Below are 24,710 nucleotides of genomic sequence, written 5' to 3'. Positions count from 1 at the left end.
TATCAAGGGTGCCCCGGCTACCTTCCAGCGGACCATGGAGCAGATGGTGGGTGATATGAATTACCGTGAGGTATTAGTTTACCTTGATGATATCATCGTATTTGGGTCCCCTCTGCAGGAACATAACCATCGTCTGCTTAACGTACTGGACAGGTTACTTAAAAAAAGGACTAAAGTTTTCTATAGAGAAGTGTAAGCTCTGCCAGCCCTCTGTTACTTATTTGGGACATGTGGTGAGCCGACGTGGTATTTCCACTGACCCCACTAAAGTGGAAGCCGTGAACAGGTGGCCCAGACCCACAAAACTGAAGGAGTTAAGATCTTTCCTGGGGTTTTGTGGGTATTACCGCCGCTTTGTGCCCTATTATTCTGTGATATGTCGCCCGCTTACTGAATTGACTAAGGGGTATCCACCTGTTGGCAAAACCTCATTGGTCAAATCGTGTAAAAAGGAGGGCTATTTTAAACCATCTGAGGAATTTGGGGATAGATGGACAAGCAAGTGTGAAGAGGCCTTCCTCAAGTTAAAATGGAGTCTTACCAATGCCCCTGTGTTGGCATATGCTTATCCCACAATGCCCTATGTGATACATGTGGATGCGTCATTTGATGGTCTAGGTGCAGTGTTGTACCAAACTCATGAAGGAAAATTACAACCTGTATCTTATATAAGTCGGGGATTGTCCAATAGTGAGGGGAGATATCCAGTACACAAACTGGAATTCCTTGCTCTTAAATGGGCTGTAGCTGATAGACTTCATGAGTACTTATATGGGGCAAGCTTTGAGGTATTCACTGACAATAACCCCCTGACATATGTGCTCACCACTGCCAAATTAGATGCCACAGGGCACAGGTGGTTAGCTGCACTGTCTGTCTATGATTTTAAAATTAAATATCGCCCAGGCATCAATAACATAGATGCAGATTCTTTGTCTAGGTTATCAAGAATCGAGAGTGAACCAGATAGGTCAGAGTGGATTGAAGTTCCTGCAACCACCATGAAGGGATTGTGCTTTAACATACAGTGCGTAGTGGCAGAGATTGGGGAATGCATCCGTGCCCTTGGAGCCTCTGACAAGGCGTTACCCCTGGCTTACTGTTGGTTAAGCCAATTAGAGTTAGAAGGCTTACCACGCATAGGTCAGGAAAAAATCAGCATGGATCAACGGAATGATTCCGATATCTCTGTTGTCATACTCTGCATTGAGTCTGGTTGTGCTGAATGTGATGTAAGCTCTATGATGCCCGCATCCAAGTTGTTGCTGAGACATGTAAAGCAATTGGTTGTGAAGTATGGTATACTATACCGTAAATTGGTTAAATCTAATGGAAAAATCAAATTTCAATTGGTTGCTCCACAGTGCTATAGGGCAACTATTTTAAACGCGTTACATGATCAGCATGGTCATCTCAGGGTGGAAAAAAACAGCAGGATTGATCACTGACCGTTTTTACTGGCCTTTAATGGAGCAGGATATTGAGAATTACTGTAAAACCTGTGGTAGTTGTATTTTGAGGAAGACTCTTCCCACTAAGTCTTCTCCCCTTGTGACTCTCAATAGCCATGGTCCCATGGATCTAGTATGTATTGATTATTTATCATTAGAAACATCACCGGGGATAGAGTGTAACATTCTCGTAGTAACGGATCACTTCACCCGTTATGCTCAGGCTTATGTTACCGCTGACCAGAGGGCAGTTACTGTAGCTAAAACCCTATGGGAACGGTTCTTTGTTCACTATGGTTTACCAGCTAGATTGCACTCTGAACAGGGGCGAGATTTTGAAGGAAAAATTATTCAGGAACTTTGTCTGTGCTGTGGGATTAAGAAATCTAGAACTACTCCTTACCATCCACAGGGTAACCCCCAGCCGGAGCGTTTTAATCGTACCTTGCTCAATATGATGGGTACACTGGACCCAGGGGGCAGAACACAATGGAATAGGAAAATATGTAATTTGGTGCATGCCTACAACTGCACTAAGAATGAATCCACTGGGTACTCCCCATATGAATTGATGTTTGGGCGGGAAGCCCGACTGCCCATAGATGTTTCATTAGGACTTCCCTCCCGGGATGCTAATGGACAAACTCATTCCCAGTATATAATTAAATTACGAAAAGAGCTCAGATATGTGCATAAGTTAGCGCAGGAAGCTTCCAGAAAAGCAGGGGCTAAGAACAAGATCAGATATAACCTGCGAGTAAAAGAAAATGTATTGAGAATAGGAGATCGAGTGCTAATACAGCAACTAGGACTTCCCAGATGACAAAAATTAGCTTATCGGTGGAGGCCTGATCCGTATGTGGTAATAGACCAACTACCCAACATACCAGTTTATAAATTAAGGCCAGAGTCGGGGGAGGGACCAGTTCTTACATACCACCGACAGCATCTTTTGCCTATATCACAAAATCTTCGTCTCCCTGACTTTGCTGAAGATGAGCCACACTTAAGATCTAATTGGAGAGACGGTAGTAGATTACGATCTTCTCAGGGCCGATGCCAATCCCCAGAAGTCTCAGTAGGTCATAATGAGGATGCTGAGGACAGGGAACAAGGCCCAGGATATTTTTATTATGATAGTAATACTGATAGCTCTGTTCCCTGGTTCTCCGATTGTACCACACCTCAGGTGTTTAATGAGAGCTCCCCGGAAAATGAGTGTAATATATCCGTTAATACTAATAACGAGGAAGGTGGGTTGGAATCTGAGTGGGGACTTACATCAGAAGGTGGTATAGGTGACACTGATGTTAACCCAAGTAGGGATCCTTGCAGTGAGTCCAGGATCTCAGATGCTGGTGAGGATATAGTATATAGTTATAGGCCATCCAGGGAATGAAAACCTCCCTTAATATTAACATATCCGGAATTAGGTAAACCTGCATATTTACCTCAAATAATTCACCCAAGTATAGTACTTACCTGGCCCTACTTCGGGTATGGGAAGGAGGAGGATATTTGGTGATCTGACAAACTGGGAAGGAGAGATATACAGATCACCAGGGGGAGAGTGTAACATGAATATTAGTTATTATTGATTGTTTAGCCTTAAATTAATATATAGTTATTGTTAGTACTAGAAAGAATGTGTGGTTCATTTAAAATCCAATTTGTCTGAGGTTCATATGAGTATATTGTGTTAGGAGAAATGCACAATAAATATAATATGTGTAAATATATGAAATCGATAGATATATGTATATGTGTGTGTATATATATATATATATATATATATATGACAGTGGTCAGCTGCCATAATTGCTTTAATATAGCAGTTGTTGTGTGTACTTCAAGGTGAGCTGGAGGCATTGTGAGATAGCAATAGCCTGCAGGGCAGCAAAGGCGGCAAACAGGGCGCGGAGCATTGATCGCGCGCTGCGGGAGCAACAACCTGCAGGGTGGGAAGAGTTGGTCCACGAGCGGGGTTCAGGGCTGACCGCGAGCTGCTGAAGATGGGAGACACTGGTTGGCGGTGGCTAAGGACGGGGGACCAATGGAAGACGGCTGCGCGGCGCGAGTCTATCCATCGGTGGGTATAAAAATAGCTCACCTGCGCTGCTGAGGAGGCTGCTGTTCCCCTGGCTAGTGTGTGTGCTCAGATCTCCAGCGCGCCGCTAATAGAGCTGTATGCTGTAAACACACAGCGGCGCCACTGGGACTGAGTAGTGCTACCCACGCCGGGCAATACCTGAAGATAGGAGTGGAGGCAGAACAGGGGTGACGCCGCTGGAAGCTGCTCGCTACTCGAGGAAGCAGGAGGCAGCGGTAGCCGCTCCTGGTCTGGGGGGGTCAACGGTCGAGGAGGGGAGGTGGATGGGAGAGACGTCTCCATAGCAATGCGGGCAAGGTGTAGCTGACTGAAGCTGCCGCCTCCAACAAGGGACAACCCAGCGCCATTGCTCACCACCTCACGGGGGAGGAGTCGGGGGAGCGTCATCCAGCCGCAGCAGCAGCATAGCTAGGGACGTGTAAGTGAAATAAAACCACACTGCCCTCTGCAGTCTGCACACACTTGGCATCATAGACTACAGCTGACAATCTGCTCTAAGTAATTTTAAGACAGCAGATAACAGTTCTTGGTGGCATAAGTCAGCAATAAGATTGTAGTAGCCCAAAAGAGTAACCAAGGGGCATAATAGGCTGGAAGCCCAATTCAGGCCGCAAATATAGCTGTAAAGACTCATAGACTGGCCAGCAAATAGAGTGAACTGTATTTGGCATTTATGACTAATTTCAACTGTCATCACAGCTGTGCAATAGCTTCAATGAGGGAGAAACATCATATATAAGACGGTGATCAAATTTACAGTCTCATATAGGCTATTAATATGGATAAATCCCAGGGAGCCTAGAGAATAATAGCAATACCGAATTAAGTGTACAGTTTCTGAAGAGCAGATTATAGTAACTATATAACAGAGTGAAATACTACAATACTTCCAGTCAACATATTTGTTGGACTAGTGTTAACCAAAACACAGAAGTTAATCTACTAGATAAATATCATTTGTTTCATAGGAGTATACAATGAAGCTGAAGGATTGGTACTCTAACTATATTTCATGTATGGGATAGTATAATTCCGCACTTCGTAGGAAAGAGGAGACATTGCTTATCATTAGTCCATATAATAATATATGTTTTTATTCACACTCTTTCAAGTGGATACAGCTGATTTAGATACCACCGCATTAGACTCTGCAGGGAGTAAGAGCAGTATTAATTTGCTACTGTAACATCTCATCTCACTAATAGGCCCTACACACTGGCCGATTTTCTGAAAGATATGAACGATCTCGTTCATAAATGAACGAGAACTCGTTCATATCTTTCAGTGTGTAGACTCCAGCGATGAACGATGCGCTGCCCCGCGCTCGTTCATCGCTGGTCTCCCGTTGGCTGTGCATGCAGGCCAATATGGACGATCTCGTCCATATTTGCCTGCACTTCAATGCAGCCGCATGACGGGGGGAGTGAAGAAACTTCACTCCCCCCGTCACTGCCCCCCCGCCGCCGGGTCGCTCGTCGGCCGTTTCGGCCGTCGGGCACCTCGGCAGGGCGCATCGTCAAATGTGTAGGGCCCCTAAGTGAAGGAGACAGCTGAAATTGTTACATAAGTGTCAGAGAGCTAATACTTTCAGTAGCCCAAAGAGAAACACAAGTAACAACGTACTGTGACTAATAGAAGCTAAGGCTACAGTGTTCCATGGACTGAGATATCATTAATCAGTAAATAACCACAACACTATCCCAGGAACAGTAGTGATAATTAAACCTATGACACTGGAATATAATTGCAAATTGGGAGCATCAACCAAGACTTAAATAATTCCTGTTCCATATATAAAAAATAGGATACCACAGTCAGCTCAAGGAAAGTACTTTTATATATGAAATGCTTTTTTTTTTTTTTTTGTATGGGCCCCAATTGTGCACAGCAGGTGTAAAGAGTACCCGGGTAACTCAGTCTCAATTGAAAACAGGAGAAAGTTTTTTTTTTTTTTGTATTGCATGCAAACTAATATGTATAGGAGCATACCTCCCAACATGACCCTCTCCAGGAGGGACACAATGCTCTGCTCCTGGACTTCCTTCTTACTGTATGATTGTCTGCACCTGTGCTGAAACACCTTTCTTATCCATTAACCTGTTCAAAACAGGTGCCGGCAATCATTCATTAAGAGGAAAGTCCAGAGCATTGTGTCCCTCCTGGAATGGGTCATGTTGAGAGGTATGATAGGAGTAGTAGTAATATATAGTGAAAGTTTTACTGTCTTTATGTCTAACAAGACAATTTATTAATGCATAAGTTTTCAAGTGTGATTCAGTAATTAAATTACAATACTTACTGTTATACTTGTGGCTTGAAGTTGATCTGGGAAGTCTGGAAGAGAAGACAGGTACAATATAAGAGGTAATGAGTAACTGATTTGAATACACTCACACCTACACCACCTGTGGGAGGCTTACCCAGGCAAGCCTAGATAACCAGCTTGGGTGGAGGCACACGACACAGACACATACCTATAGTAACCTTATTAACAAGAGGGGTGGATAAGAATAGAAAATATAGGTAGGGTAACATATAGACTAAGAAAAATAGTTTTAACACAACTGTTGAGCTTGTTGCCTATATAAAAAAAAATAATCAGAATGATAAACTGCATCTGGTTTATTTGATGTTCTTTTATAATAGTGACATTTGTTTAAAACATGTTATGTGAAGCCTATCTCTTAAATTGACATGTGCTTATAGTTTATTTGTTTGTTTGTTTGTTAAAGGCAAGATTTAAGGTCATCTGATTCCCAAATATACAAAAAGGCATTATACGTGGAATACACTGATGCCACTTTCAGAAAGATCAAACCACAGCAAAACTGGACAGGTGAGAGGACACAGTCAAAGAAAATAATTGTGTGAATCAATATACAGTAGAGTAAATGTATAGTAACAGCATGTTCAAAACTTTCTATTCCTTCACTAAAGTCTCAACAAGTGAATTGGTTGTTGCCTGGTAAACTTTATTATAGTAATAATAGTTTGTATTCCAGGCTTGCTAACACGTCGGTCACTTTTTCCACGTCAATTAATGAATTTGATTAATTTAGCCTTAGTTGTAGTTGTTGGAATAAGTCTATAATACAGTAGTATTATAGACTTATTCCAACAACTACAACTAAGGCTAAATTAATCAATGAAGTAATTTATTGCAAGTTGTTGCAACTGGAAAATAAAGCCGGGATACACACTGGGCGATCTCAGCCTAAAAAGTAAATGATAACAACATAAATGTTGTTATCATTTACTTTTTAGGCTTATCGTCCAGTGTGTATGCGGTTATATTGGTGAACAATGCGCACTCCTGCACGCCGTTCAGTGATCAACAATATTGAGCTGACTTGCAGTTCAACCCGTCAATGTCCGGGAATGCTGGGATACATGTCCGGGAATGCTGGTGGTGATGTCACTGATCGTTATCGTTGAACGATAACGTTCAGTGTGTAACACACTATATAATTCAATGAGTTGTTTATTGCTGGCAGTTCAGTATCATCCAGTCTGTACCTCTTAAATGGGGAGAGCAGAACAGTTTACTATTATTATTATTATTATTATTATTAATAATAATATTATTATAATACTGTAATTATCAGTCAGTTTAGTATGTGTGTTTATTATATACAGTATTTGTTTTTTGATTAGGTAGAAGTCTTGTTTTGACAGATACTTATTTACATGTAAAATACATACTTTTTTTGTATTTGCCTATGCTATATATGTTTGTTATGTATAGTGGATTTTGTGTGTGTGTATGTATATATATATATATATATATATATATAGATAGATAGATAGATATAGATATATATATGTGTGTGTGTATGTATGTATATATATATATGTATATATATATAAAATCCTGTACATAAATACTTGCACACCCTTTTCTTTGTATATAAGGTGCTCCTTAAGTTCTGTACCATTACAGTCCAGATAAATATAAAGGTTTGTAGAGAAGGGCACTCAATCCAGATTTGAAAAAAATTGTCTTTTAATATCACCCAACCAGGGCACTTAAGTGCCCTGGTTGGGTGATATTAAAAGACAATTTTTTTCAAATCTGGATTGAGTGCCCTTCTCTACAAACCTGTATATATATATATATATATATAAAAAAAACTTAAATAAAATTTGCGTGGGGTCCCCCCTCCTAAGCATAACCAGCCTCAGGCTCTTTGAGCCGGTCCTGGATGTAAAAATACAGGGGGAAAAATGACTGTGGTTCCCCGTATATTTAAACAACCAGCACCGGGCTCTGTGCCTGGTCCTGGTGCAAAAAATACGGGGGACAGAAAACGTAGGGGTCCCCCGTATTTTTAACACCAGCAACGGGCTCCACTAGTCAGAGAGATAATGCCACAGCCGGGGGACACTTTTATATTGGTCCCTGCGGCCCTGGCATTAAATTCCCAACTAGCCACCCCTGGCCGGGGTAGCCGTCCAGCCACTCAAGGACGCAGCGGCACTACATTATGTCCAATGGTGGGAACTTTGCGGTCTGCGGTAGACCGCGAGGTTAAGTGGGGCCAACCACAAGAGTGACCCCACTTAACCTCGCAGTCTACCGCAGACCGCAAAGTTTCCACCATTGGATATAATGTAACTTAATTTAAAAATGAAAAAGAGCGCTAGGGTGTATGGAACAAAATAATTAAATGTTAGAACTTGCGGCACCTGTAAAAAAAAAAAAAGGGTTGGTTAGTATCAATAATGTTTACACTCTTTTGAGTGAATAATTGGGTAGCAGATGTTACACGGTTTTTTTGTACGTGGTATGATGGCTCTTACCCCTATCTTTCCCTATCCGGAGTGATAGCTGAGCGGCTGTTAGATGGCGGCCGCTTCCGTTGTTGAGGCTGATGGCAGGGCTCCGGCGTGCTTTACCCCCGCTGCATCCAGCGGGCTGTGGAACGCACGCTGTCAGTCTCTTCCTCCTGCTATGGGTGATGACGTCTCCGTGATGCGGCCAGGCTCGGCCGTGTTTAGCGCTATCCCAGATGAATGTTAAGAGTGTTGAAAGTTCTCCAAATGGCTCCAATGCGTTTCATGCGACAGCAGCGCACTTTTTTAAGGAGTGTAATTAAAAACTATGTTTTTATTTTGGTTAGTTATTACTAAAAATACCGTAACTTCCGCCCAGAAGTGGTCATGCCATTTAGCGGGAACCACATGTTCCTAAAAAATTCATAAAAAATATATTAAAATTACTAATACATATTTTTAGGTGCCACAAGTGTACGGTTCTAATAGATTTTAACATATAATGGTCTAATGAGGAAAGAAATATAGTTTTTTTTTTTTTTTTTTACTATAATAGTAGGTAAGAGTTTATTTTATTCTTACATAAAAAAGGGGAAAAGGGGTTTAATTCATTTATATTTTATACTACACTAAAAGAAAAGGGTTTAATTCAATATCTACGTTTAACCCTCTTGGTGTTAAAGTTTTTAGATCGAAGATCCATTTTGTCTCCACTTTTTTTAGTTCTTCTGATATGTCTCCTCCCCTCCAGTTTTTTTCTACTTTTCTGATGACCAAGAATTTCATTCCAGCTGGATTTCTGTTGTGTACCTCCGAAAAGTGTTTTGATACATTATGAGTTGCTAATCCTCTTTTTATATTATTGATGTGTTCCGCAAATCTGACTTTGGCTGTTCTTTTTGTTTGTCCAATGTATTGTAATTTGCAAGGACACTCTAAAAGGTAGACGACTCCTTCTGTTCCACAACTAAGGAATTGATTAATGTGATATGTTTTTCCTCTAGATGTGGATTTAAAACTTGTTTGTTTTTTTTTTGTTTTTTCACTAATAGTACACGCTTTGCAATTTAAACATTGATGGAAACCTTTCATCGTAGGGTTATTCCCATTCTTTTCTGTTTGGTGAAGATGGCTTTTCACAATCGTTTGTTTCAGTGATTGTGCCCGTCGATATATAATTCTAGGTTTCTCTGGTAGGATCTTCTTTAGGGTTTCGTCCAATTGTAAAATATGCCAATGTTTTCTGATCATAAATTTCTGAGACAAAATGGATCTTCGATCTAAAAACTTTAACACCAAGAGGGTTAAACGTAGATATTGAATTAAACCCTTTTCTTTTAGTGTAGTATAAAATATAAATGAATTAAACCCATTTCCCCTTTTTTATGTAAGAATAAAATAAACTCTTACCTACTATTATAGTAAAAAAATAATACTATATTTCTTTCCTCATAAGACCATTATACGTTAAAATCTATTAGAACCGTACACTTGTGGCACCTAAAAATATGTATTAGTAATTTTAATATATTTTTAATGAATTTTTTAGGAACATGTAGTTCCCGCTAAATGGCATGACCAGTTCTGGGCGGAAGTTCCGGTATTTTTAGTAATAAATAACCAAAATAAAAACATAGTTTTTAATTACACTCCTTGAAAAAGTGCGCTGCTGTCGCATGAAACGCGTTGGAGCCATTTGGAGAACTTTCAACACTCTTAACATTCATCTGGGATAGCGCTAAACACGGCCGAGCCTGGCCGCATCACGGAGACGTCATCACCCATAGCCGGAGGAAGAGACTGAGAGCATGCGTTCCACAGCCCGCTGGATGCAGCGGGGGTAATGCACGCCGGAGCCCTGCCATCGGCCTCAACAACGGAAGCGGCCGCCATCTAACAGCCGCTCAGCCATCACTCCGGATAGGGAAAGATAGGGGTAAGAGCCATCATACCACATACAAAAAAAACCGTGTAACATCTGCTACCCAATTATTCACTCAAAAGAGTGTAAACATTATTGATACTAACCAACCCTTTTTTTACAGGTGCCGCAAGTTTTAACATTTAATTATTTTGTTCCATAAACCCTAGCGCTCTTTTTCATTTTTAAATTAAGTACCATTTTTATAAGAGCTGCTTATAACTAGAGATGAGCGGGTTCGGTTTCTCTGAATCCGAACCCGCCAGAACTTCATGTTTTTTTTCACGGGTCCGAGCGACTCGGATCTTCCCGCCTTGCTCGGTTAACCCGAGCGCGCCCGAACGTCATCATGACGCTGTCGGATTCTCGCTAGGCTCGGATTCTATCGCGAGACTCGGATTCTATATAAGGAGCCGCGCGTCGCCGCCATTTTCACACGTGCATTGAGATTGATAGGGAGAGGACGTGGCTGGCGTCCTCTCCATTTAGATTATAAGAGACTGAGAGAGATTTACTGGAGTTGACTAGGAGGAGTACTGTTACTGTAGAAGTGTAGAGACTGAGTGGAGAGAGTTTACTAGTGAGGACAGTGCAGTTTACTTTATAATCCGTTCTCTGCCTGAAAAAAGCGATACACAGCACACAGTGACTCAGTCACATACCATATCTGTGTGCACTGCTCAGGCTCAGGCCAGTGTGCTGCATCATCTATTATCTATATATAATATATATATCTGTCTGACTGCTCAGCTCACACAGCTTATAATTGTGGGGGAGACTGGGGAGCACTACTGCAGTGCCAGTTATAGGTTATAGCAGGAGCCAGGAGTACATAATATATTATATAGTGAGTTACCACCAGACACACAGTGCAGTTTATTTAATATATCCGTTCTCTGCCTGAAAAAAGCGATACACACAGTGACTCAGTCAGTCACATACCATATCTGTGTGCACTGCTCAGGCTCAGGCCAGTGTGCTGCATCATCTATATATATTATATATCTGTCTGACTGCTCAGCTCACACAGCTTATAATTGTGGGGGAGACTGGGGAGCACTACTGCAGTGCCAGTTATAGGTTATAGCAGGAGCCAGGAGTACATAATATTATATTAAAATTAAACAGTGCACACTTTTGCTGCAGGAGTGCCACTGCCAGTGTGACTAGTGACCAGTGACCTGACCACCAGTATATATAATATTAGTAGTATACTATCTCTTTATCAACCAGTCTATATTAGCAGCAGACACAGTACAGTGCGGTAGTTCACGGCTGTGGCTACCTCTGTGTCGGCACTCGGCAGCCCGTCCATAATTGTATATACCACCTAACCGTGGTTTTTTTTTCTTTCTTTATACATACATACTAGTTACGAGTATACTATCTCTTTATCAACCAGTCTATATATTAGCAGCAGACACAGTACAGTGCGGTAGTTCACGGCTGTGGCTACCTCTGTGTCGGCACTCGGCAGCCCGTCCATAATTGTATATACCACCTAACCGTGGTTTTTTTTTCTTTCTTTATACATACATACTAGTTACGAGTATACTATCTCTTTATCAACCAGTCTATATATTAGCAGCAGACACAGTACAGTGCGGTAGTTCACGGCTGTGGCTACCTCTGTGTCGGCACTCGGCAGCCCGTCCATAATTGTATATACCACCTAACCGTGGTTTTTTTTTCTTTCTTTATACATACATACTAGTTACGAGTATACTATCTCTTTATCAACCAGTCTATATATTAGCAGCAGACACCGTACAGTGCGGTAGTTCACGGCTGTGGCTACCTCTGTGTCGGCACTCGGCAGCCCGTCCATAATTGTATATACCACCTAACCGTGGTTTTTTTTTCTTTCTTTATACATACATACTAGTTACGAGTATACTATCTCTTTATCAACCAGTCTATATATTAGCAGCAGACACAGTACAGTGCGGTAGTTCACGGCTGTGGCTACCTCTGTGTCGGCACTCGGCAGCCCGTCCATAATTGTATATACCACCTAACCGTGGTTTTTTTTTCTTTCTTTATACATACATACTAGTTACGAGTATACTATCTCTTTATCAACCAGTCTATATATTAGCAGCAGACACAGTACAGTGCGGTAGTTCACGGCTGTGGCTACCTCTGTGTCGGCACTCGGCAGCCCGTCCATAATTGTATATACCACCTAACCGTGGTTTTTTTTTCTTTCTTTATACATACATACTAGTTACGAGTATACTATCTCTTTATCAACCAGTCTATATATTAGCAGCAGACACAGTACAGTGCGGTAGTTCACGGCTGTGGCTACCTCTGTGTCGGCACTCGGCAGCCCGTCCATAATTGTATACTAGTATCCAATCCATCCATCTCCATTGTTTACCTGAGGTGCCTTTTAGTTGTGCCTATTAAAATATGGAGAACAAAAATGTTGAGGTTCCAAAATTAGGGAAAGATCAAGATCCACTTCCACCTCGTGCTGAAGCTGCTGCCACTAGTCATGGCCGAGACGATGAAATGCCAGCAACGTCGTCTGCCAAGGCCGATGCCCAATGTCATAGTACAGAGCATGTCAAATCCAAAACACCAAATATCAGTAAAAAGCCTCTTTTTTTTCTTTGCGTCATGTGCTGTTTGGGGAGGGTTTTTTGGAAGGGACATCCTGCGTGACACTGCAGTGCCACTCCTAGATGGGCCCGGTGTTTGTGTCGGCCACTAGGGTCGCTAATCTTACTCACACAGCTACCTCATTGCGCCTCTTTTTTTCTTTGCGTCATGTGCTGTTTGGGGAGGGTTTTTTGGAAGGGCCATCCTGCGTGACACTGCAGTGCCACTCCTAGATGGGCCCGGTGTTTGTGTCGGCCACTAGGGTCGCTAATCTTACTCACACAGCTACCTCATTGCGCCTCTTTTTTTCTTTGCGTCATGTGCTGTTTGGGGAGGGTTTTTTGGAAGGGACATCCTGCGTGACACTGCAGTGCCACTCCTAGATGGGCCCGGTGTTTGTGTCGGCCACTAGGGTCGCTAATCTTACTCACACAGCTACCTCATTGCGCCTCTTTTTTTCTTTGCGTCATGTGCTGTTTGGGGAGGGTTTTTTGGAAGGGACATCCTGCGTGACACTGCAGTGCCACTCCTAGATGGGCCCGGTGTTTGTGTCGGCCACTAGGGTCGCTAATCTTACTCACACAGCTACCTCATTGCGCCTCTTTTTTTCTTTGCGTCATGTGCTGTTTGGGGAGGGTTTTTTGGAAGTGCCATCCTGCGTGACACTGCAGTGCCACTCCTAGATGGGCCCGGTGTTTGTGTCGGCCACTAGGGTCGCTAATCTTACTCACACAGCTACCTCATTGCGCCTCTTTTTTTCTTTGCGTCATGTGCTGTTTGGGAAGGGTTTTTTGGAAGGGACATCCTGCGTGACACTGCAGTGCCACTCCTAGATGGGCCCGGTGTTTGTGTCGGCCACTAGGGTCGCTTATCTTACTCACACAGCGACCTCGGTGCAAATTTTAGGACTAAAAATAATATTGTGAGGTGTGAGGTATTCAGAATAGACTGAAAATGAGTGTAAATTATGGTTTTTGAGGTTAATAATACTTTGGGATCAAAATGACCCCCAAATTCTATGATTTAAGCTGTTTTTTAGTGTTTTTTGAAAAAAACACCCGAATCCAAAACACACCCGAATCCGACAAAAAAAATTCGGTGAGGTTTTGCCAAAACGCGTTCGAACCCAAAACACGGCCGCGGAACCGAACCCAAAACCAAAACACAAAACCCGAAAAATTTCAGGCGCTCATCTCTACTTATAACAAGCGCAGCATTATCTTTGTTTTGGATATAATGTAGCGCCACTGTGCTACATTGTATCCACAGTACACCGCCTGACTGACAGTGCAGGAGTGCACAGCCAATCAGGAGAATGCCATGACATGGCACTCCCTGATTGGCTGAAGGGACCCTCTTTGACAGGAGTCACGGGGGGTCCCGACATTCGGGGAAAGGGGTTCCATGTGTAAACATGGGACCCCTTTCAGTGCGTGGACCGGGTATTTCGTTTTTTTATTTTAACAAGTACATGGATTATAACTTTTAAGAAGAGGACAGATCTACACCGGATTCTTTGTAAGTATAATTTTATTTACAGGTACCCCTGGATTCTACTGAACAAGAGGACCGAGTGCTTAGTGTCAACATAGGTAAGTACAGTATGTGTGTATGTAAGTAAGTAAGTGTGCATGTATGTTGATTAAACTTTTACTTTCACGGTGTCTGTGTTTTGTTTTTATTTGGGTATTTTTTTTGTAGTAGAACTACAGGTACCAGCGGGCCGGTTTCCCCCTGCATGCTGGTACTTGTTGTTCTCCAAGTACCAGCTGGCGGGGGAGGCTTGCTGGGACTTGTAGTTCTGCTACAAAAAGCAATATTCTTTTTTTACACAAAAGGCTATCAGCCTCCCATCCACCGCCCACGGATGGGGGGGGAGGGGGGACAGCCTCGGGCTTCACCCCTGGTCATTGGGTGGCTGAAAAGGGGGACCCCTTGATTTAAGGGGTCCCCACTCCTTCAGGGTACCCCGGCCAGTGGTGTCAAGTTGGGGATTTAATGCCAGGACCGCAGGGACTAATATAAAAGTGTCCCCCGGCTGTGGCATTATCTCTCTGACTAGTGGAGCCCGGTGCTGGTGTTAAAAATACGGGGGACCCCTACGTTTTTTGTCCGCCATATTTTTTGCACCAGGACCAGGTGCAGAGCCCGGTGCTGGTTGTTTAAATATGGGGGGGAACCACAGTCATTTTTCCCCCTGTATTTTTACAACCAGGACCGGCTCAAAGAGCCCGATGCTGGTTATGCTTAGGATGGGGGAACCCACGCATTTTTCTTTTAATGATTTTTAACTCTTTCACACCCCTTCCCACTGATAAACATGCACGGATCTCACTGATCCGTGCATGCCTATCAGAATACAGTAAAAAAAGCAGGTCTATTTGAAAACTGCTTTTTTTACGATTTGTACTTTTTCACGGCAGTGTTTGGCTATTGCCGGCAGTGATTGTGAATACGACTTTTTAGTAAATTACCGAGTTGTATAAAATAACAGGCGTGTTTGACCGATGGTGTATTCATTCGTATTTTTTTTTCTCTGCCTTCAAGAAAAATACGAATGCCCTCATCACTGCCGAGATTTGTGTTTAGTAATTTCCCGAGATGACCCTTTGAAAACCCCCCACAAAATCGGTCAAAATCGGGAGCTTAGTAAATATACCCCCTTGGGTGACATCACATCTACCCCCTCCTTTACCCCCGGTTGGAGTACCTCTGTTGTCATACAGGGACACCCCACCAAGTGACAAAACAAAACCCAACTCCACTCACAGGGTGGGATTCAACACACGGTCACAGGAGATCCCAGGCCATCCGTTGTCCAGGGAACAGCAGGATTGCATCACCACGCAAAAGCGTGGCTGCATCGTCCATCACCTTGGAGACAGGACCGCATCCTAAGCCAACATAAAACATCAATAACAGATGCTTATATAAGTAACAAACCTGAAATACAAAATACTGTAGCTACATAGTGTAAATCATGAATAAACCTAATGCCCACCTTAATGTAGACAACATAGCAAGAAATGTATAATAAAAAAATAACAAAAACAGCAGAGTGTAATATAGTTACTGGTAGTATGTATGTATGTATGTATGTATGTGTGTGTGTGTATATGTGTATATATATATATATATATATGTGTGTGTGTGTGTATATATATATATATATATATATATATATATATAAAATCAGCAAAAGGTGTGGCACTCAAGCTGATTCTCCATAATTAAGAGACACACGGTCCTGAGTTTCAACATTTCAAACTTTATAGTTTGTAATCAGGAATTAACATACAACATGCAAAAGCATACATTTATATACAAGTGCACAACAGAAATGATCCAATGTCGATTTACTGAATGCCCACTCCACAGGGCACATTGAATAATGACATTATCATCAGCTTTGTTACACAGGTGTGTAATCACCAGAGGGTGACCAAATAAAACACATTTTTTTATTATTAAAAACAAGTAATGACCAAAGGAATGTGAACATGCAAAAATACATTACACAAAACATCATTATACAACAGAATAATGACACAAATAAGGTGCTCTGGGATCCACACAGTAACCCCTTCAATGCTGAAAACAACTAATGCACAACAGGGAATAGACGGCAAAAGTGTTAATTACCTGCTTATAAAATTTTTAGTTAGAGCAATAGAAATTCAGTGGAGGCCAGAGTAAGAAATATTTTCATTTAAGCCCTTAGGTAAGAGAGTATTGAGTCGGTGTATCCACCGTGCCTCGCACCTAAGGAGCTGTAGTGATCTATTCCCACCCTGTTTATTAGGGATGATAGTGTCTATCATACAATATTTCAAACTAGAGTGTGTGTGTCTTGCTGCGGCAAAATGTCGTGCCACAGTCTAATCACTAACTCCAGATTATAATGCAGACTCTATTGCCCTACGATGATTGGCCATCCGCTCCTTAAATTTAGATTCACTTTTCCCTATATAGCATAAGCCACACGGGCATAAGATCTGATAAACAACAAAAGTGGAATTGCATGATATTGATATTCCTTGGTCTTTTCAGGCATCCAGCATACATCCGCTAAGATATCTCTTCTGCCTCTTCCTTTCCTGAACCCTGTTTTTATTTCAGGCAATTTATGCTCCATATACAATTGTATACAATCATCCATTGGATGAACTTGAGCAAGATTATTCTAGCATGTGGAATAAGAGCAATTGTGGTATGAATGTAAATCTTTTCCACTCCTTAGGCAATGATGATGTCTTCCAAATTTTGCTGGCAAAGTTTTGTAAGTGTTGTGATAGCCAATTCAGAGTTCTGCAGGAATTCAATAGGAATACCATTAGTGCCTGGTGTTTTGTACTGTGTACACATTATACCTTCATTAAAAATGCATCACAGAGTTTGTATAGTGCATACTAGTGTTTCAGAATGTAACTTATTTATACACTTCGCTGCAAAGGACAACTTTGACTTATCCTAAGAACTGAAGGAGTTCAAATGGATAGGTAGCATCTAAAAGTCTGCCCCTTAAAAGTGTTGTTGCTCTGCCATAGTAGGGGTGGGGCTTGATGATGATATCACACGAGGATCGTAATGACATCATTAAGCTCTTCTCAGGCAAAATATTGCAGATATTTTTAAAAGTCACAAAATATGGGATAGAGCATCAACAGCATCCCTCACCCTGGCATCCGTGCTATGATGTGACACCTGAGAAGCTATTTTCTGTTGACAATGTCTTATCAAAAGAGAACTGCAGTACCCTTCACTGTAGAAATCATTATGAAGTCCAGGGATGGGGGAATGTAACCCATATCCTGGCTTTAATAAATTAGTAGAGATGAGTGGGTTCGGTTTTACTCGGATTAACTCAGTTCTCAAAACGGCATCTTATTGGCTCACGGATGCCTCTTGTTTTGGATAGCCAATAAGATGCTGTTTTGAGAACCGTGTAAAACCCGAACCTGCTCATCTCTAGAAATTAGTAGCATAATTATTTAAAATGATGTAGCCCCTTAGTGGGTATTGTATGGTGATCACCAGTTAATACTTAATAAACGGTATGCTGAAAGAATTACCAGCTGTACAACATTGGACAGAAGTGTAAAAAAATGCCTGTTTCCAGGTGTGTCATTTGAATCGAGTAGACTGCTTGTAAAGGGTGGCGTGACTTGGACACTTAGAGTGAAAGGGGGCATGGCTTGGATGCTGAGCAAAGTGGAAGCAGCATCATTGAGCTCCAACGACATCTCACTGTGTGTTTCTACCCAAATACATTTACTCTACCTAATAGCTCCCAGAGGAATAATTTACAAATATTTGTCCTGCCTAAAAGTTTGTGGGGCCCTGACATGGATACATTTCTCATCCATACCTTCACTTTTGAGAGGGCACACTCTCTAGGCAAAACCCAATACTCTGCCAGCCCTGCAGACGCCATTTTTTGTTTTCTATTCTTTTGAAAGTGTAAATGATGGATATAAAATCAAACTTTTTTTTGACAGGTTATAAGAATGTCTAATCTGTAATTTGATGCCTTTGGGGGATTTTGCCATCTTTCCTTGGCTTCTTTTTACCCATTAAAATAAATTTTTGCCTGGGGTGCCCAAACTTTCAATCCCCACTGTGTGTGTGTGTGTGTGTGTGTGTGTGTGTGTGTGTGTGTGTGTGTGTGTGTGTGTGTGTGTGTGTGTGTGTGTATAATATATATATATATATATATATATATATATATATATATATATATATTTTTTTTTTTTTTTTTTCAAAGTAAGCCTCGTGGTCATTCATTAAAGTGCAAGAATTTTAGAACAGGTAGAAATGACGTACAGGGGCACCACTTTTCAGCCCATTATGCATGCCATCAAAATAGAAGCAATTTTGTGTCAAGGTTAGTTGCAACAATTTTAGAAAGAATTTGATCTCTGGTGCTTTAGTTGTCATGTTATCATACAACAATTTATAGTCAAGCTACAACATCCATAGCACACATTAGAGTATAATTTGGAATTGTTAGTAGATTATGTAATTTCAATCAGGGCAGTAACTAGGTGCGTGCAGAGTATGCCACTCCACATAGTGCTGCATGGCAGGGGACGGTGTTGACAGCACTTGTCAATTATCTGTTTTAATTACTTTCACTTGTAGCTTCCCCCTTTTTGGAAGCCAGCAACTCCTGACTGCCCCTGTCTCCTACCGCCACCATTTCCATTGCTAATACCTATACAACATTCATGAACTTAACTTGAGAGCTCTTTGTTATTCAGGCACACTGTCCTTTATTACATTTCAAGATGCTGGCATACCCGAGATTCAAACCCATTGCCTGTGGCATTGCAGTCAGAGAATATTCATTGAGTTTTCTGCCCTTGCATAGAAAGCTAGAGAATTCTAAGCTAGAGAATTCTATTTGAAGCTCACATTGTACTTTGTGAAAAAATGATCAGCATTGCAGCTGAGCAGATCTACAGTATGTAGTTTGTGTCTGCAGCGGATTGGATGTGTAGCTGCACACTACAAGTCTCTTAGTTTTTATGCAGGATCAAATAGCTCAATGAGTAGGGTGTTGGAATTCAACAGGTTATGGTGTTGAATCCTGGGTATGGCAGTATATTGAAATGCTATTTAATAAAGGGTGTTGTAACTGTATAACAGCAAGCTCTCAAGTTAAATGCATGAATGTGGTCTCCTGAGGGATCTCCTCCCAGACCTGGACTAAAGCATCCGCCAACTCCTGGACAGTCTGTGGTGCAACATGCAGAGGCGTCACTAGGGTTGGTGTCACCCGGTGTGGTAACTCACGGTGTCACCCCCCATGCCACCCTCCCGTATCACAATACACGGAACCCTTAGTTATGTTTTTGTACTAGTTTTCACATTATAACACACAGAATGAGTCAAAAATCACATTATAGCACACTGCATGAGCCAAAATTCACATTTTAGCACACGGCATAAGCCGAAATTCACATTATAGCACACTGAATGAGCCGAAATTCACATTATAGCACACGGTATGAGCCGAAATTCACATTATAGCATACTGTATGAGCCGAAATTCACATTACAGTACACTGAATGAGCCGAAATTCACATTACAGCACACGGTTTAAGCCGAAATTCACATTATAGCACACTGTATGACACAAAATTCAGGGAGAGTGACAGCAGGGACAGGGACAGAGAGACAAGGAAAGTGACAGCAGGAGCAGGGAGAGTGACAGCAGGGACATAGGAACAGGGAGAGTGACAGATTGACTGGGAAAGTGACAACAGGGACAGGGAGAGTGACAGATGGACAGGGAAAGTGACAGCAGGGACATAGGGACAGAGAGAGGGACAGCAAGGGCACATAGTAGGGACTAGGGCGAGAGAAAGGCAGCAGGGTAAGATTACCTATTTAGCAGCGGCGGTGCTGAGGATGCTGTGGTCTGCGGGGCGGTGGATGAGATGGCTGTGATTGGCATGGTGCAGAGGAGGCGGAGGTGCAGAGAAGGACTGAGGGCAACGGTGGGGTGGCTGAGGGCAGCGCCGGTGTAGTGGAGGAGGAGGCAGAGGGCGGCGGCGGTGCAAGGAGGAGGAGGCTGTGGTCGGCAGCACTGCAGCTCCTATGACCGCGGCGCTACTATTTTGCGGACCGGCAGCCAATCAGGAGCGGCCGCGTGGCAAGAGCTCAATGTGGCGGCGGAGGTATTCAGACTCATACATACATATATATATATATATATACACACATATGTATATATATATATATATATACACACACACACACTCAAAACATTTTTTTTTATTCAAAACATTTTTTTTTACTCAAGTAATAATGGTTTATAATGTAATTGTAAACTGTAAAACATTGAATCAAACATACACACCCTCTCTCAGCTGAAACAGCTCACAGCCAGCCAGAGAAGAAGGCAATGAGGTGCGCACTTTAGTCCCTGCAGTACAGCTCCCTCTGGTAACGGCCGTCCTCCCTGCCCAGCAAAGTCTCCTCCCATTCTCCCTCCCAGCAAGGCATGCGGTGCAGGCGTGCGTATGACGTCACTCGTGACGTACAGCACCCGGCAACAGTTTATAGCTCATCACCATGGTGATAGTAGTACGGACCCGGTCACCGTGGCGCCGCGGCGGTGTACAGGCGGGCCGGTGTGTATATCACCGCTGTCCGGTGATGAAGTCGGCGGGGGTGCGGTGCTGGGGAGGAATAAGTGTGGGTGCAGCCGCAGACGTATCTGTGGATGGGTGTGCGGGTGTGCAGCTCTTTTTGGTGTCACCCCATTGAAGGGTGACACCTGGGTGCGGGCCGCACCCCCCGCACCCCCCTCATGACGCCTCTGGCAACATGGCGTTGGTGGATGGAGCGAGACATAATGTCCCAGATGTGCTCAATTGGATTCAGGTCTGGGGAACGGGCGGGCCAGTCCATAGCATCAATGCCTTCATCTTGCAGGAACTGCTGACACACTCCAGCCACATGAGGTCTAGCATTGTCTTGCATTAGGAGGAACCCAGGAACCGCACCAGCATATGGTCTCAAAAGGGGTCTGAGGATCTCATCTCGGTACCTAATGGCAGTCAGGCTACCTCTGGCGAGTACATGGAGGGCTGTGTCCCCCCCCCAAAGAAATGCCACCCCACACCATTACTGACCCACTGCCAAACCGGTCATGCTGGAGGATGTTGCAGGCAGCAGAACGTTCTCCTTGGCGTCTCCAGACTTTGTCACGTCTGTCACATGTGCTCAGTGAGAACCTGCTTTCATCTGTGAAGAGCACAGGGCGCCAGTGGCGAATTTGCCAATCTTGGTGTTCTCTGGCAAATGCCAAACGTCCTGCACGGTGTTGGACTGTAAGCACAACCCCCACCTGTGGACGTCGGGCCCTCATACCACCCTCATGGAGTCTGTTTCTGATCGTTTGAGTAGACACATGCACATTTGTGGCTTGCTGGAGGTCATTTTGCAGGGCTCTGGCAGTGCTCCTCCCTGCACAAAGGCGGAGGTAGCGGTCCTGCTGCTGGGTTGTTGCCCTCCTATGGCCTCCTGTCTACTGGCCTGTCTCCTGGTAGCGCCTCCATGCTCTGGACACTACGCTGACAGACACAGCAAACCTTCTTGCCACAGCTCGCATTGATGTGCCATCCTGGATGTGCTGCACTACCTGAGCCACTTGTGTGGGTTGTAGACTCCGTCTCATGCTACCACTAGAGTGAAAGCACCACCAGCTTTCAAAAGTGACCAAAACATCAGCCAGAAAGCATAGGAGCTGAAAAGTGGTCTGTGATGACCACCTGCAGAACAACTCCTTTAGTGGGTATTGGGGGTGTCTTGCTAATTGCCTATAATTCCCACCTGTTGTCTATTCCATTTGCACAACAGCATGTGAAATTGATTGTCAATTAGTGTTGCCTCCTAAGTGGACAGTTTGATTTTACAGAAGTGTGATTGACTTGGAGTTACATTGTGTTGTTTAAGTGTTCCCTTTATTTTTTTGAGCAGTGTGTGTATGTATGTATATATATATATATATATATATATATATATATATATATATATATAGGGTAGGGTGCCGATTCTCTTACTGGCACATGGCATAGAAAAGTCTAGCTGTGGCTCTGATTTCAATATTAAGAAGATTGTTAGGTCTTTAAGGAATGTTTCCTCCACTTGAATACAGGATTTAAAAAAGTTATCTAAAAAATGTCTATGTAGAGCAGTACAAGTTAAAGGTAAGTCCTTGGATATTTATGATGATTCATATGTCAGTTGTGGTGAATTTGAGCTGTACTATGGAGATGATCAGGAGCATGCAAAAGGTGAGGCAGCTATCTTGGCTAGCTGTTCTATTCGTAGAATTTTTGATATATCAAGGAAGGGTGGTATAAGGGGAGAGGAAAGAGAGACTTGAGCACAGGTGGTAGGATATAAATTATGTGATGGTGACACACAATAACTTTATGAACCGCAGTAATTTGAAATTATATCCTTAAGAGAAGGAGTTTTACCATACCTCATGTGGAGGTGCTCCCCTGAGAGTAGACAGTTGAAAATGTAGCAAAAGAAGACAAAGAAACTCTCATTTTTTGAGGGGCACTCATTGAAATTATTATTCCATAAAATATAACTTTTATTATTTATAGTTAAAAATTATACCACAGACCAAGACAAAGACATGGACATGTACACATTAATAAACAAAAAAGCCACACCTACATTTTCGTGTTTTACAATGTCACATTGGGAGATAAGCGTTATTGTATCAGAGCCAGTGATAGCAACACTAACACTGGTCACATAAATGATAATATTACCAATCCCCGATAATATGAAATGAATTATGGGGCAATGCAATTGGCTAGTAGAAGAACATAAATATCAGTCAATCTACTTACAAAAACTCAGCCAATTGTGATTCATGCGGCTGTCCAAAAGATACAATGGTATTAACTATACTACCAAAATTCATGACACAGCCAATATCCTCACAAATTCCGTGACATTTATTCTCTTAAAGAGGTAGTAGCGAAATATTTAATAATATAAATATTTAGATCTGTAGGATATTGACTATTTGACTTTTTTGACTCTGTGATGAAAATAATAGATCAAGGGGGAGCTGTAGATGTAGCATATCTAGACTTTAGTAAGGCATTTTACACTGTCCCACATCGCAGACTGCTAAATAAACTTGAAAGCGTGGGGGTGGATTATAAAACGGTTAAATGGATAAGAACCTGGTTGCAGGATAGGAAACAGATTGAATGGAGTTCAATATATGCAGGGAAATGTTACCAGTGGAGTACCCCAGGGATCTGTACTTGGTCCAGTTCTTTAATATCTTTGTTGGTGACATTGCAGATGGTATTGAAGGGAAGGTATGCCTTTTTGCAGATGATACAAAGATATGCAACAGGGTAGACACACCGGGAGGTGTAAAACAAATGATTGATGACCTAGGTAGGCTTGAGAAATGGTCAAGAACGTGGCAACTACAGTTTAATGCTAAAAAATGCAAAATCATGCACTTGGGTCTCAAAAACCCAAAGGCTAAATATAGTATCAAGGGTACTATAATGGTAACTACTGAGGAGGAAAGGGATTTAGGAGTCACTATTTCAAGTGACTTGAAGGCAGGAAAGCAATGCAATAAAGCAATGAGGAAGGCAAGTCAGATGCTTGGTTGCATAGGGAGAGGAATCAGTAGCAGGAAAAAGAAGTGATAATGCCACTGTATAGGTCATTGGTGCGTCCCCATCTGGAATACTGTGTCCAGTTCTGGAGACCATATCTCCAGAAAGATATAAATACGTTAGAGAGTGTACAAAGAAGGGCAACTAAAATGGTGCATGGCCTACATCACAAAACTTACCCAGAAAGGCTGAAAGATCTTAACATGTATAGTTTGGAGGAGAGAAGGGATAGAAACTTTCAAATATATCAAGGGTCTTAACAAAGTTCAGGAGGGAAACATTCTTCAAAGGAAGAGAAATATAAGAACTCGAGGATCTACACTGAGACTGGAGGGGGGGAGGTTCAGGGGAAATTTAAGGAAAAATTACTTCACAGAAAGGGTAGTGGATAAGTGGAATAGCCTCCCATCAGAGGTGGTAGAGGCTAATACTGTAGAGCAATTTAAACATGCTTGGGACAGGCATATGAATATCCTTGCAAAGAATTAAGGTTCAAAAAGGGTTGAGATTGCCTAAAGGATAAAAAAAAGGGCAGACTAGATGGGCCAAGTGGTTCTTATCTGCCGTCAAATTCTATGTTTCTATGTTTCTATGTTTCTATGATATAAATATCCAAAATATAGGTAAAGAAATATTATATATAATTCTAAATTGTCTTAGTACAAAT

At 42.3% G+C, this 24,710-nt stretch overlaps 1 protein-coding gene across 2 annotated transcripts in view; it reads left to right on the top strand.

The window, feature by feature from the left end:
• Positions 1–24,710, top strand: part of LOC135054997 (coagulation factor VIII-like) — a 638,500-nt gene that overhangs the window by 31,459 nt on the left and 582,331 nt on the right. For both annotated transcript variants that reach the window (XM_063958535.1, XM_063958534.1), the window contains exon 2: positions 6,294–6,397. In XM_063958535.1, the coding sequence (XP_063814605.1) occupies positions 6,294–6,397 (104 nt within the window). The remainder of the gene's footprint in view (positions 1–6,293; positions 6,398–24,710) is intronic.

The sequence above is a fragment of the Pseudophryne corroboree genome, chromosome 3 (assembly GCF_028390025.1).
Source record: "Pseudophryne corroboree isolate aPseCor3 chromosome 3, aPseCor3.hap2, whole genome shotgun sequence".
Classification (NCBI taxonomy): Eukaryota; Metazoa; Chordata; class Amphibia; order Anura; family Myobatrachidae; genus Pseudophryne; species Pseudophryne corroboree.
Note: the sequence above shows the minus strand (reverse complement) of the source record. Positions and strands in the feature narration are given on the sequence as shown.